This window comes from Vicugna pacos, chromosome 9 (genome assembly GCF_048564905.1).
Source record: "Vicugna pacos chromosome 9, VicPac4, whole genome shotgun sequence".
NCBI classification, from domain to species: domain Eukaryota; kingdom Metazoa; phylum Chordata; class Mammalia; order Artiodactyla; family Camelidae; genus Vicugna; species Vicugna pacos.
The window spans coordinates 10,969,068-10,983,877 of record NC_132995.1 but is presented as its reverse complement, the minus strand read 5'-3'; the positions used below and the strand labels follow the sequence as shown (position 1 = coordinate 10,983,877).

Below are 14,810 nucleotides of genomic sequence, written 5' to 3'. Positions count from 1 at the left end.
CCTAGCCGCACAGCGTTCTGGTTTTGTGACCTTGGACAAAACAACTTCACCTCTTAGGACCTCGTTTTCCTCATAAAGGTCTAGAGTTGTTAGTAGAACTCACTTCCAACATTTGTTGTGAGGGAAGGCTGGCATTATAGCTTCACGGGTAAGGCTCTGGTACTAGGCAGGCCTGGGGGCATGTCACGGCTCTGCCACTTTTTACCTGTGTGACTTGGGCCCAGTGATTTCACCTCTCTGAGCCTCACCTTCCTTCTCTGTAAATAAAGCCGATGGAACCTACCTCACAGAGTTGATGAGGGGATTAGAATAGTTAAGAGTACAGCCTGGACATAGGAAGCACTTAGGAATTTGCCACAACTGTTTTTCTCAGTAGATCTTCCTATAACAAATGCCACCATTTACTTATTGTGCCCGTTGATTGTGCACATAAGCTTACTGAATACTTGAGGCAGTCCGAAGGAGTGGTTCTGTTGTAATTCTCATTTTACAGAAAAAAACAAAAGCAGGGATTTCAAGAGATGCCGTGTGCCTTGCTTCCCCAAGGTCTCAGAGCTGGGATTAGAGTCTAGATTATAGCCCCACATCCTCCCCTGTCCTGCCCTGTCGCAGAGCTGGCCTCCCTCCTCCTCAGCCCTCAAACAGCCTCCACCAGGGAAGTTCCTATGTGGGCCCATTGCTTACAAAGGCCCTTCCTCCATCTCAGCTTAACTGGCTATTTCACAGAGCCCTGGTTTTTCTCCCTATTTTCCAGCCAAGTTACAGCCAGCCACCCTACAACCAGGGAGGTTACAGCCAGGGCTACACAGCCCCACCGCCTCCACCTCCACCACCACCTGCCTACAATTATGGGAGCTACGGAGGCTACAACCCAGCCCCTTATACCCCACCGCCGCCCCCCACCGCACAGACCTACCCTCAGCCCAGCTATAACCAGTATCAACAGGTAGGTGCCAGAAGGGGTTGGGGGTGGAATGGAATGGAGAGACTTCTGGGGCCCCCTCGTTGGTGTGTATTCTCAGACTCATGTCCCTGCTCATCCCTAAGAAGATGGACAGCCTTCTGGCCTCAGGCTGGCATTCATCTGGTATAGCCATTCCATTTGAACAGCTCTGCACTGACTGCTAAGTAACTGGTATCATAGTCCCTCTTCCCAGTGCAGCAAGAAAAGGGCGTAGCAGGAACCTCAAATCCTGCTTCAGCACCATGGCCAGTGTCCATTCTTATTGGTTGATGCTAGATCACCATACCTCTTGTTGAGTATTTTGAACATGTTATCTAGCGATACCTGAAAGGGCACTAGGTTGGCAAGCCAGGAGATCTGGGCTTCAGTCACTAACTGCCCACGCATGTGACATCAGGTCAGTCACTTGTCCTTCCTCCAAAGGTGCCTTGATTTCTCTGTTAGGAGACCTATTTGCCGACTGTCATCATTGTACCCATCTCTGCTCTGGGCTAGAGTAGGGTCAGAGGAGGAGCTGAATGTGGGTATGGATGTGACAACCTGGTGCTCTTGGTTTCTCTCTCCCCAGTATGCCCAGCAGTGGAACCAGTACTATCAGAACCAGGGCCAGTGGCCGCCATACTACGGGAACTACGACTATGGGAGCTACTCCGGGAACACACAAGGGGGCACAAGCACACAGTAGCCCGTGTGTCCTGGAGGCCCCTGCCGGCTTCCTCCACCAGCGCCCACCTCGGCCCCCTCGCCCACCCCCTCACCGGGTCCCGTGGTGCTGGGGGACGGGTCCTCCCAGGGCTGCCTCCCTTCTGAGGGGCTCTTCTCCCACACAGGGCCGGGCATTTTCCTCTGGATTCAAACAGGCAACAATGACCTTTTATTTTCTGTTTGTCCCCCTACCCCCGTCCTCTTCCTCTTCCTCCCTTCCTCATTTTTGACTAAAGACCCCCTCCCTTGGTCTTACAGTGTGGCTACAGGGCTAAGGGGAGGGCCCCCTTCCTGTCCTCTTGTTCCAGTCCTGCTCCATCCCCTCAGCTTCCCAGACCCTCATGCAGTTGGTTGTAAATTCTTCCAGGAGCTGTTTTACTGTCTACTTTTCAGGATTAAAAAAAAAAAATCAAAAACTTAAAAAAAAAGTTTAAAAAAGCAAAATGCAGAGGGAGGAAGCAATGACAGATTTTTTTTGGTAATTATGCTTTTTTTTTAATTTTTAGAATTTGTCTTTTTACTGTGGGTCGGCTGTTGATATTTCATCAGGAACCATTTCTTTGCTGAGTTCAGGTGACCGACGAAGAGCCACACCCTCAAAACAAAACACAAACAAAACCACAGAATCATCTTTAACCTAACTTTTTATACGATGTCTCAGTTTCCCGTAACTTTGCACACAAGCTTCTGTGTTGAGTTGAATTGTACCTGCTTTTTGTATTTGGAGAGAGTGTGACTATTGAACTTGAAACCTTTTATTCTGGGCGTCTTAGTAGTTTCTGGTGGGATAAAGTGGGTGAGAGGGAAGAAGGGAGTTGGGGGGCTCCTTCCCTTCAAAACATGAAATTTCTCCCACTGACTCCTCTCCAGAGTCTCCCAGGTGCCAGACTTAAAGGTTTTTCCTACAGTGATCCTATGATTATTTTTACTTCCCCTTGATCCATATGTTTTAACAGGATTTTAACAAACTGCACTTACTAAGAAATGTGTTTGCCCTGTTTTGTTTTGTTTTTGGTTTGTTTTCAATAAATGACATGGCACCTCCTAGCAGGAAGAAAGCAAGGTTTCAACCCTTAAGTGTTACTGCAGTTGGCCTTTCATTGGGTTGGGGGCCTTTTCAAGGGGACATTATTTACTCATTCATTAAACACTTATTGTGGGATTTGTGTGCCTGTCCCCGTTCTTCGTACTGAGGATGCCCCCTTAAACTTGGGGCCCTCAGTTTTAAATCCACTAGTTCATTTTTAAAGTGGTTCCTGGTCTCAGCCCTTTCCATTCTACCCATAATCCCAAATCCCTACCGGAATTTGTGAGTAGATAGGATGGAACAGGTCCCTAGGCAGAGAGCGAGCCAGTGCTTGGAAACTAGGGTTAGACTGTTTGGGGTCATCAGTGGGTGTGACTTCCCATCCATGTTAGGCCTGGCATATGTGCTGGACTTAGGATGTTTACTGTCTTGTGTTCCTGGATCCAGGCTAGTGGGGATTCCAGGAGCTTCTTTATCCAGCCAATAAGTGTTAGGTACTTGCTCTGTTCTTTACTCTGGACAGTGCTGAGGACACAGCATGACCAGGGTGGTCCTGGACCCTGCCCTCATGGGGCTCCCAGTCCAGAGGTAACAGGGACCTGTCATGGAAGGGTGACAACACCAGGGTCAGCTGTGAGGGTGAGGGCTTCCTGGAGAAGGGGAAATTTCTTAAAATAGGAATAAGCTAGAGTAAAATATTCTCAGCACCCCACAGCCTATCCTCCAGCAACTTGAGTCATTTCATCCCCTCTGGGCACACTGCTCCTCGCCCCAATGCTGTAGCACATGAATGGCCAGTTCATCCTCATCTCTTCCCTCAGGAACTATCACAGAGCTTTGTGAAGGGGACACAGGCTACAAAAAGGGAGGAAGAGGTTGACTTTTTAAGGTTAGATGTGAGGTATATGAACATGAGATGGAGCCAAGGTTGGTAGCTATGGGATAAAAGGGAGGCTAGGGTGGCCTTTCCTGTTCAGGGAGGGCCTCAGATCTTGTAGTCACCAAGTCCCCTTCCCTGCAGATCCATGTGCTGGGCAACAGTGCCCTCTGCTGGCCCTTCCTGGCAATATGTCTAAGGGTAGTTAGTCCCCACCTTTTCTCCGGATCCTTCATCATGGGGAGTTACTTTATTCCTCGGCTCTTGGCCACCAGTGTCTGTTTTACTGCATCAACCTCCTCACAGATATCCCTTACCTCCAGTGCCTTACTCTACCAACTCCCCACAGGATAAAGGAGCTCAAGCTACTTAATATGGCTTATGAGGCCCACATGCCTGGCCCCTGGTGACCTCACTGGCATTTTCTCTTTCAAATTTCAGATAAGTGGTTTGTTCTGAGGAGGGGGGGTCACAAATCCCTTTTAAAATCTAAATACCATGAACTGCCTTGTAAATGCATGTGTTCACAGTATTTTGCATAGATTCGTGAGATTCTCAAATCCCTGCAGCCCAATCTTGGCCTTCAAGTGAGAACTCCTTTCCTATTCCCTGACCATACTGAAGTCCTTGCAACAAACAGAACTATCCATGCCTGCCTACCCTCCTACCTGAGACCCTTTCTCTACCTCCCTTCCTCTTATCCTGATTCTCATTCATCCTTCAGGTCTCAGTTTGGGTGTCCTCCCAGAAAGGAGCCTTTCCTGACCCTCCAGGATTAGGTGGACAGCTCCCTTAGCCCCGTAGGTCCATCAGAGCCCTAGCCATTCAGGGTGGTCACTGGTAACACTTGAATGTGAGTTCCTACCCATCACCTAGGGCAACTCCGGACCAGGGTCTCCCCTCCACATCAGCAGATTTTCTAGATCCTGGAAACACAAAGTAGGAAATTCACTCTCTGGTCTCACCACCTATCAGGCTAACCAGGGACTGGGTGTGATGACAAAAGCAAGAGGCAGGGCTTAGTGAATACTCTTTGAAGAAATAAGAGGATAGAATGGGGTACAAGCTAGACAAGCCCTCAGACGCCCTGAAGGTGGTCATTCAAACCATTCATCCCCAAAGTAAGCACGGGGGCCTCTGGAATCACAGCAGTGCACAGGTTGAACAACGATTCAGATCCCTCCGGATATTGCAGTTTCTTAGTGGTTCAGGTTGGGGGCGGGCGTTAGAGCCGATCTGACCCTGACACCCTTTTCCTTCCTGGTCGTGTAAGGGCGGGACCGGACAGAGGCACGCATGCGCATAGGAAGGTCCGTCTTCGTCCCGGAACTTTGGTTCCAGGCGCGGCGGGGCACCGGGGACCCCCGAGAATGCGCTTGGCCGGAAGTGGCCGCTGACGACATGGGGCCAGGGTTGGCGTGAGGATCCTGCTGTGGCGGTTAACAGGTCGTAGAGAATCAGAATGGAGGCCATGGCGACCGCGGCAGAGGCGAGGGAGCCCGGTGAAGGTGAGGTCCTGGCCACGCGGAGGCAGCGGGAGGGTGGGGTTACGGTGTCACTGAGAAATGATTCCCCGTGCAGGCGAAGGAGGACTCTTTAAAAGGGAACACCCTCCCTAGGCCTTTCACCACTTTGTCGATTAACCCCTCTTGTTTCGTTCTGACCTCCTTTACCTCATTCCCTCCGTCGAAATTAACCTCTTCCAAGTTCCAGGCTAATCCAATTCCTAACCAAGCTAACTCTCAGGCTAACATAGACCTCTCCTTCCCTCAGGCTAACTCTAGCGTTGTTCCAGGAAACCCTGCTTCTCAAGCTACCTCCGTCCTTATATCAAACTGACCCTTCCCTTGCATCCTCCTCCTGTCCCATGCAAACTCTACTTAGCCCAGACTAACGGCTCCCACATTTAATTCTAATTCCTCCTTCCCCAAAGGCCAGAGTCCCATCTGCCGCCTCAGGGCCCTTAATCCATTTCTGTGCTCCCCCAACTCTATCGCATTTTCAATGTCTTTATTTCTCCTGATGCCTCACCATCAGTGCCTAAAATGCTTTTGTTTTGCTAACCTTAAAATTCTATCCCATGTGGGATGAGGTGCAGTTGGGAGGTTGGTTGAAATATCACTGGCCAAGAATTAGTAATTGTTGAAGCTGGATGATGGGCATATTGGGGGTGGGGTCATCATTGTACTCTCTACTTTCTTGCATGTTTGAAATTTTCCATAATTTAAAAAAAAGTTTTAACCTAAAAAAAATCTATCCCTTGATCCCATACTGCCTTCCAGATACCATCTATCTTCTCCAAAGAGTCACCCACACTTCCTTGTATTTCCTCACCTCCCACCCACTGCAGTCTGGCTTTTACCTTCAGAAACTGTACCTGTTAGGGTCCCCAGTGACCTCCCGTGTAGTTAAGCCGAGTTGCCCCATTTGTTTTTTTACTTACTAGACTGTGGGACCAACTGGTGTTCTTCAAAGTTAAACGACCCCCATAGACTACTTGGAGAATTCAGTGCCATTGACACCTGTCCTTCTCGAAAGTTTTCCTTTGGTTTCTGTGACACTACTATTTCTAATTTCCTTCCTATCTCTCAGGCTCCTTCTCAGCCAGTATTAGTTTGCTGGAGCTGCTGTAACAAATTACCACAAACTGGGTGGCTTGAAACAACAGAAATTTATTCTCTCACATTTCTGGAGTCCAGAAGTCTGAAATCAGTATTACTGGACTGAAATCAAGGTGTCAGCAGAGACACAGAGGGCTCCCTCAGAGGCACTAAGGGAGAACCTGTTCCTCGCATCTTCCAGCTTCTTGTGGCTCTTGGCATTTCTTGGTTTGTAGCCACCTCACCCCAGTTTCTGCTCCTGTCTGTCTTCACCTTGCCTTCTCTGCATATGTTCACGCTCCCTCTTTTAGGACACTTGCAATGGCATTTAGGGCCCACCTGGATAATCCAAGATAATCTCCCTATGTCAAGATCCATAACTTAATCACATCTGCAAAGATATATATATTTTGGGGGGGGACCATATAAGGTAACAGTCACAGGTTCCAGGAATTAAGATGTGGCTATCTTTCGGGGGCCATCTTTTAGCCTCTCACAGCCTCCTCCACAAGCATGTCTTCTCCCCATCTATGCAGGGCTCTTTCCTAGCCCCTCTTCTCTTCTCATCCCTCACACACTACCCCCTGCCTGTCTTCACTTATTTCCTGCTTGCTGCAGCCTTGCTCCCATTCCCACCACTTTTGAGAAGCAGATCTCACCAAGGTTTGCCCAGCACTCTGCTTTCCTGTCACCACTGCGTGTATTGTCTTTGACCTTGCCTGTCTTCTCCTATCAGACGGAGTGTGCCCTGGGAGTGGACTGGATCCCTCCGTGGGTCCTCAGCATTGCCCAGCTCAGGGCCCAACATAGATTTAGAGTTGCTGAAGAGTGGTTGAATGAATGTGTAAATGAGTAGGAGATAATGAATGAATGAATGAATGAGTGAGTGAACAAGTTAATGAATATGTTAATGATTTCATGAACAAGTGGAAAGGCAAAATTGAGTGAATTAGTGAATGAAGTGGTAAAGGACCAAGTAAACACCAACACGCTCCTGTCTTAGGACCATTGCTTTGGCTTTTCCCTCTTCCAGTTTGCCCCAGAAGTCTCATGGCTCAGTCCCTCACCACTTCAGATCTCTACTGAAATGTCACTTTTGTGTAATCTCTTTAAAAATCACATAAAAAGTAAAATAAAATACTTAGGAATAAACCTGAGCAAGGAGATGAAAGACTTATATGCTGAGAACTATAAAACATCAATAAAGGAAATTGAAGATGACTCAAAGAAATGGAAAGATATCCCGTGCTCTTAGATTGGAAGAATTAATATTATTAAAATGGCCATACCTGGGAGGAGGGTATAGCTCAGTGGTAGAGTGCATGCTTAGCATGCATGAGGTCCTGGGTTCAATCGCCAGTACCTCCATCGAAAAACCAAATAAATAAACAAACTTAATTACCATCCCCCCTGCAAAAAAATAAGAGAAAAAATAGCCATACTACCCAAAGCAATCTATAGATTTTATGCAATCCCTATCAAATTACCCATGACAGATTTCACAGAGCTAGAAAAAAAAATCCTAAAATGTATATGGAACCGTAAAAGACCCAGAATTGCCAAAGCAATCTTGAAGAAAAAGAACAAAGCTGGAGGCATAACCTCCCAGACTTGACACTACTACAAAGCTACAGTAATCAAAACAGCGTGGTATTGGCACTAAAACATGTATGGATCAATGAAACTGAATAGAGAGCTCAGAAATAAACCCACACACCTATGGTCAGTTAATCTTTGACAAAGGAGGCAAGAATATACAATGGAGAAAAGACCGTCTCTTTCAGCAAGTAGTGTTGGGAAAGCTGGACAGCCACATGTAAATCAGTGAAGTTAGAACACCCTCACACCATACAGGAAAACTGAAAATGGCTTAAAGACTTAAATATAAGACATGGTATCATAAACCTCCTAGAGGAGAACATAGGCATAAATCGTACCAATGACATTAATCTGACATAAATCATACCAATGTTTTCTTAGGTCAGTCTTCCAAGACTATAGAAGCAAAAGCAAAAATAAACAAAAGGAACCTGATCAAACTTTAAGCTTCTGCATAGCAAAGGAAACCATAAACAAAATGAAAAGACAACCTAAGGACTGGGAGAAAATATTTGCTAGCCATGTGACTGGCAAGAGCTTAATTTCCAGAATATACAAATAGCTCATACAACTCAGTAACAAAAAAACAAACAACCCAATCAAAAAGTGGGCAAAAAGCGTAAGTAGACATTTCTCCAAATAAGACAGGCAGATGGCCAACAGGCACATGAAAAGATGCTCAGCATCACTAACTATTAGAGAAATGGAAATCAAAACTACAATGAGGTATCACCGCACACTGGTCAGAATGGCCATCATTAAAAAGTCTACAAATAGCAAATGCTGGAGAGGGTGAGGAGAAAAGGGAACCAACCCTTCTACACTGCTGGTGGGAATGTAAATTGGTGCAGCCACTATGGAAAACAGTATGGAGTTTTTTTTTTAAAAAACTAAAAATAGAGTTGCCATATGATCCAGCAATCCCACTCCTGTGTGTATATTCCAGAGAAAACTGTAATTTGAAAAGATTCATGCACCCCAATGTTCATAGCAACACTGTTTACAATAGCCAAGACATGGAAGCAACCTAAATGTCTATAAACAGATGACTGGATAAAGAAGATGTGATTGATGGATCTGTCTGTCTGTCTGTCTATCTCTCTCTCTCAGCCATAAAAAAAAGAATGAAATGTTGCCATGCAGCAACATGGATGGACCTAGAGATTATCATACTAAGTGAAATAAGTCAGAAAGAGAATGACAAATACCATGTGATATCACTTATATGTGGAATCTAAAATATGACACAAATGAACTTATTTACAAAATAGAAACAGACTCAGACATAGAAAACAAGCTTATGGTTACCAAAGGGGAAAAGGTGGGGGAGGAATAAATTAGGAGTTACAAACTACCAAATATAAAATAAACAATGAGGTCCAACTGTATAGCACATGGGACTATCTCTAATATCCTGTAATAAATCATAATGGAAAAGAATATGTGTATATATGTATACCTGAATCTCTGCTCTGCACCAGGAACATACACATTATAAATCAACTATACGTAAGTTTAAAAAAAAAATCACTTTTTTGGCAAGTTTCATTTAAAATTGTAGTCTCACCCCCATTCCCTCCTCCTTCCTTGTTTATTTTCCTACACAGCTCTTGAAACTACTTAACACTATACGTTTCCTAACACTGTATGTTTTCACTCACTATGTTTTTAATTGTCTGTGTTCCCCCACTAAACTGTCAACTTCTTGCTAACTGGTGTCTTCAGGGCCTAGAATGGTGTCCAGAATATAGTAAGTGCTCAATAAATGTGCAGTGAGGGAGGGAGGGAGCGCCCAGTCCCTTCCACCCACTCCTTCCCCTGCTCCCATCCCTGGACTGACTGATCTTCCCTCTCACGGCAGGCTGTGAGGAGCCCAGTCCTGGGCACTGGGGGGAGCTGAGCTGGACGTCGGTCGCATCCAGACCCCAGGACAAGGTGGAAGCAGTAGAGGGAGCACCCAGGGCCCCGGATGGTGAAGACGCCCCGGAGGCCGAGAACGCGGCGGTGAGCGCCATGCTGCGCGCTGTGGCTGCCAGCCGCCTGCCCGTGTGCAGCCAGCAGCAGGGCGAGCCCGACCTGACCGAGCGGGAGAAGGTGGCCATCCTGGGCCAGCTGTACCACGAGAAGCCGCTCGTGTTCCTGGAGCGCTTCCGCACGGGCCTCCGCGAGGAGCACCTGCCTTGCTTTGGGCACTTGCGTGGTGACCACCGCGCGGACTTCTACTGTGCCGAGGTGGCCCGGCAAGGCACTGCCCGACCTCGCGCCCTGCGCACCCGCCTGCGTAACCGGCGCTACGCCGCCCTGCGGGAACTCATCCAAGGTGCAGGGGCGACCGGGCCGGGTGGCAAGGGAGACTGGCAGAGGAAGTGGGAGAGGAGAATGCAGAGCAGAAGCACAGATGGAAATCCTAGGACAGACAGGGACACAGGGAGAGACAGATAGAAATGTGAGGTAAGCTAGGGAGAGACAAGCAGGGACCCAGGGGAAGAGAATGGGACCAACAGTGAGAAGGCTTAGCATTTAGGAGAGGACAGAAGTGCCGTTTGAGACTAGCGGGCGGAGGACACCGTATCCAGCACTGTGATAACTGGTTACCTCTCAGGAAAACTAGATCCCTCCCTGCCCCATGCACAGAGGCACTGACAGAAACCTGGGGGACTATGTTCATGACCCTGGGGAGACAGAGTTCTCTTGAACAGGACACCCACGTGGAAAGCATGAAGGAAAACATCGGTGATGTTTCTTACAGCGTGTTGTACTTATAAGCAGCTTTGTGATCAAAGATGCCAGAACTAAAGACAAAAAGACGACAGCAAATGTAGGAGAGTGGGTTAAGGTTCTGGTTAGGGAGAAGGCGCAGCTGTGGAGAGAGGGATCTGGAAAGAGTGGGACACGGCGGCAGATGTCGGTCAGAGATGAAGATGGGGGCAGGGGAGTGGGAGATGAATGAAGGAAGTGGGGTTAGGTGGCAGAAACAGACTGGGGCATGGTAGGGGGCAAGGAGGGTGGGCAGAGGAGGGGTGGGAGGAACTGAGACCCAGAGAGAGAGTTAGGAAGAAGGAAGGAGAGAAGCAAAAGTTTGATGGAAAACACTGGAAACAAATGAGGGTGAGAGAGAGGGCAGGACGGGGATGGTCGATGGTCACAGACTCAGGTACCACAGAGGCCCGGGTTCCTCAGCTCTGAGGGTGGGGCTAATGACAGTGGGTGGGAGGGACTGAGCTGCCCCTGCAGGAAGAGGCAGCTGGGGGAGGTGCGAAGGACCAGGGTTTGGGGCGGTGGGGAAGCCAGTCTCACCTGAGGGGTGGCTTCAGAGAGGAGCACGCTGGGGAGAGGTGTGACCTGAGCTCTGGAGGACCCTCACCTGGGCAGATGCCTTCGTGCCACCCTATCCCATGCACACACATGCCTACTCGGAGCAGATGTACACGTACATGCCCGGCAGTGCGTGTCCAGGCGTGTGCACCAACAGACGGGCACATACAGTCTACATACTGGCTCCTGCCCGTGTGCAGGACACCTGCCCATGACATCCTGCACACGGGCTCCCAGTCACAGCTCCCCATGGCTGTGTGCTCACACACACGCATATACAGGAGGATGTGTGTGTACGTGTGGCCACGCACACTGATGGGCAGGAGCTTGTGAATGCTGCCTAGGCACAATTGTACACAGGCCGGAGACCACCAGTGCCTCAGGCCAGGGTGTACACCGGCCTCACTGCACCCACACTTGCTTAGACACAAGTCCACTCGTAGATACAGGCCTAGTCACACACATGTGCTCAGACACGTGCATGACTGCTCATGGTCACATGACCACAGGCATCTGTGCATGTTTTCTAACATTGCTGAATGTGCACACTGACACTCACTTGTGTTCAAGCTTCCAGTAAGCGTGGTCACACGCATGTGTGGACACAGGTCTGCTCAGGAACACTCACTCCTCCCTCCACCAGCCCCTCACCTCACCTTTAGACCCCTGACCCCGCGCCCACCCCGTCTCCTCCGTGCAGGGGGTGAGTACTTCAGCGATGAGCAGATGCGGTTCCGGGCCCCGCTGCTCTACGAGCAGTACATCGGGCAGTACCTGACCCAGGAGGAGCTCAGTGCTCGCGCCCCGGCCCACCAGCCGCCCAAGCCCGGCACGCCCGCCTGCCCGCTCTCCGACCTGCTGCTCCAGTCCTACCAGGAGCGGGAGCTGCAGCAGCGACTGCTCCAGCAGCAGGAGGAGGAGGAAGCCTGCTTGGAGGAGGAGGAAGAGGAGGAGGACAGCGATGAGGAAGGTGAGGGCCAGCAGCCTAGAGGCCCCAGTGTCAGGACACCCCAGCCCTGGGCCTGTGTGTCTCCATGGCACCAGGCTGGGCCCACTTGCAAGAGCAGACATCGAGTCCCTCCCCTGCTACCCCAGCTACCCTGGCCCTGTCCATCCTCTCCAGCTTCCCTGTCCCAACTCCTCAAAAGCACCAAGCTATCCCTCACCTCCAGGCGTTGCTCATGCCATTCCCTCCGCCAGGAATGCCTTCCTGTCACCAGCCTTCAGGTGTCAGGTCATGTTCTACAGCCTCCGGAGCACTGTAGTGTCCTGTGTTTGGTGTGTGCTCTGGGAAGGCAGAGATGGGGCCATCTTGGTCACTGCTGTGTTCCCAGTGCCACCCAGTACCAAGGGGGCAGCTCTCTGTGGGTGTGTGTTCAATGCCCTCCTCATACACTCCCACCGTGGGTGTCTCCCTGCAGACCAGAGGCCCGGCAAAGACTCGGAGGCCTGGGTCCCCGACTCGGAAGAGAGACTGATCCTGCGGGAAGAGTTCACCAGCCGGATGCACCAGCGCTTCCTGGACGGCAAGGATGGGGACTTTGACTACAGGTGCTCCCGTGCCCTCACCCCCCGCCCAGCACCCCACAGGACATCGGCTGTGCAGTCACACAGCCTAGGGGTTTCAGATCAACCAGAGATCCGTGGGTGACCTTGTAGTAGCTTTGTCCATCTCTGAGTCTCAGTCCCCTCATCTGAAGGAGGGGAATGAGCAGGGCTGACATTCAACTCTATATTCATGAAACATTGAAACATCCCATTTGGGAAGGTGGTGGTGGCCTGGTAGGATGCCACTACCCCAAGCTCCCTCCCTAAGTGTCCCCCAGGACCCTGGACCCCCTCATGCGGCAGGAACTAATCCCTGGCAGGGTCGCTGCCTGGCGTGGAGGGGCCTGTGGTGGGGGCCCCTGCAGTGCTGGCTGTTCATGTCTCCAGTAGATCCCCAGGGGTGAGACACCTGGGCCACCTGCTTTGCAAAAGAATTTTGCTATCAGGGAAAAGAATGCAGGCTAGTGAAGTGCCAGAGTCAAAGATAATGGTTTTGTCCACTGAGGCAGCCTTGCCTTGTGGTCCAGAACACCAGATGTGGCAGCAGAGGGCCCTGGTTTCAAACCCCCATGACAGACGGACAGGCAGACCCTCGGGGCCTTGTCAGTAGAATGGGGGTCATGATTGCCACTGCCAGGGGCAGCACCTGGTACCAGAGCATCGCTTGGGCCTCTCTGGGATCCCCCGGCTCCAGAAGTGAGCCTGGCTGATCACTTCTAGCTGGGGTGGAACATCTCCGTGCTCCACACGAGCAGCGAGCAGAGTGTCTGGGCCGTGGGGGCCCTCAGGGAGGGCACCACTGCCCTTGTGGAGCCAGGCGCCCACAAGGAAGTAGGGCCTGGTGTGAGGAATGGGGAGTAGTGTGGACCGAAGCCTGTCCCCTCTCTTCGGGGCTGCTGCTGGGCTGCATTCAGCGCCAAAGAGGGTGTGAGGAGGCCTGGGAGGGGTTGGGCCAAGTCGGGGATCCTCATGATTTGGGAACCCTCATTCCCTGAGGTCAGGGTTTCTCAGCTTAGGGCTGTGAACCCTTGGGGCTGGACAGTCCTGTGTGTGGGGACAGTCCTGTGTGTGGGGACAGTCATGTGTGCGGTGAGGTGTTGAGCAGCATCCCTGGCCTTCACCCACTGGATGCCAGTACTAGCCCCCGCAGTTGTAACAGCCACAGTATCTCCGCTTATCACCAAATGTCCTCTGGGGGCAGAATCTTCCCGGTTGAGAACAACTGCCTCGGGAATGTGGGCCCACGTGTCACCACATCTTCCAGCTTCTCAAGAGAAACTAGATATTTCCATGTAAAATCTCTACTTTGGAAAATGTTGCCTTCTGTTTGAAGTCCTGAGAGACCCAACGTAACTCAGCTGCAAGTTAGCTCTGACTGCCAGGCTGCCAGCATATGGCCTTTCTCTTCGGGGGGCCCCAGGCCCTAGCTCCTCCCAAGGGTTAGAAGTGGGGAGGCTGGGGTACAGGCCGAGCCAGCCCCTGACAGCCCCCTCCCCCTGCAGCACTGTGGATGACAACCCCGACTTTGACAACCTGGACATCGTGGCCCGGGATGAGGAGGAGAGGTACTTCGACGAGGAGGAGCCTGAGGATGCGCCCAGCCCAGAGCTGGACGGGGACTGATGGCCGCCAGCCCCGCCCCCCACCACAGCAAGGCCACTGATTACAGGCCAGCTCAGTGACTTTCTCTAGGGGACAGCAGGGCAGTCACCCCACACCACCAGCCTCGCTGAGTCTGGTCCCATCTCAGCAGCCCCCTTCCCCACTGTGCCTGGAGCTAGCTCCCTACCTTCTCCCTCGAACCCTGAGTCTCCTTCTCCTATTATCTCTCGGTCTCTTTCTCCCCCTCCTTTCTGTGTCTCTGTCCCTCTCTCTGTACCTCCCTCTTTTTCTTCTCTGCCTGTCTCTTTCTCCCCCTCTCTCTGCGCCTTGGCCTCCATCCTCATGGCAGGGCCCAGGATGAACATCCTCCCCTTGACCAAGGCCAGTGGGGCCCATGGAACTGGAGCTGGCCAGGTTGACACGAGTGCCCAGCTCGGTCGAGGCTGACCCAGGGCCCTAGAGTGGGCCCTGCTTCTCCCTCCTGGTCCCCGCCTGTTTTCCTCCACCTCTGTTCTTGAATCTCAGCCTCATGCTCGGGCCTCCTTGCCTGTGTTACATTCCACCTCTCCTTCA

The 14,810-nt window shown here is 50.9% G+C and overlaps 2 protein-coding genes across 7 annotated transcripts in view; both read left to right on the top strand.

Moving 5' to 3' along the window:
* HNRNPUL1 (heterogeneous nuclear ribonucleoprotein U like 1) overlaps positions 1 to 2,831 on the top strand; it is a 33,245-nt gene extending 30,414 nt beyond the window's left edge. For all 6 annotated transcript variants that reach the window (XM_015248525.3, XM_006214990.4, XM_015248524.3 and 3 more), the window contains exons 14-15: positions 755 to 946; positions 1,533 to 2,831. In XM_015248525.3, the coding sequence (XP_015104011.2) occupies positions 755 to 946; positions 1,533 to 1,649 (309 nt within the window). In that variant the 3' untranslated portion in view covers positions 1,650 to 2,831. The remainder of the gene's footprint in view (positions 1 to 754; positions 947 to 1,532) is intronic.
* A 2,054-nt stretch (positions 2,832 to 4,885) lies between these two features.
* CCDC97 (coiled-coil domain containing 97) lies at positions 4,886 to 14,520 on the top strand. Its single transcript, XM_006214989.4, has 5 exons — positions 4,886 to 5,081; positions 9,634 to 10,092; positions 11,788 to 12,057; positions 12,509 to 12,638; positions 14,138 to 14,520. Exons 1-5 carry the CDS (start codon positions 5,036 to 5,038, stop codon positions 14,256 to 14,258), a joined length of 1,026 nt encoding a protein of 341 aa, XP_006215051.1. The 5' UTR covers positions 4,886 to 5,035; the 3' UTR covers positions 14,259 to 14,520.
* The last annotated feature ends 290 nt before the right edge of the window (positions 14,521 to 14,810 follow it).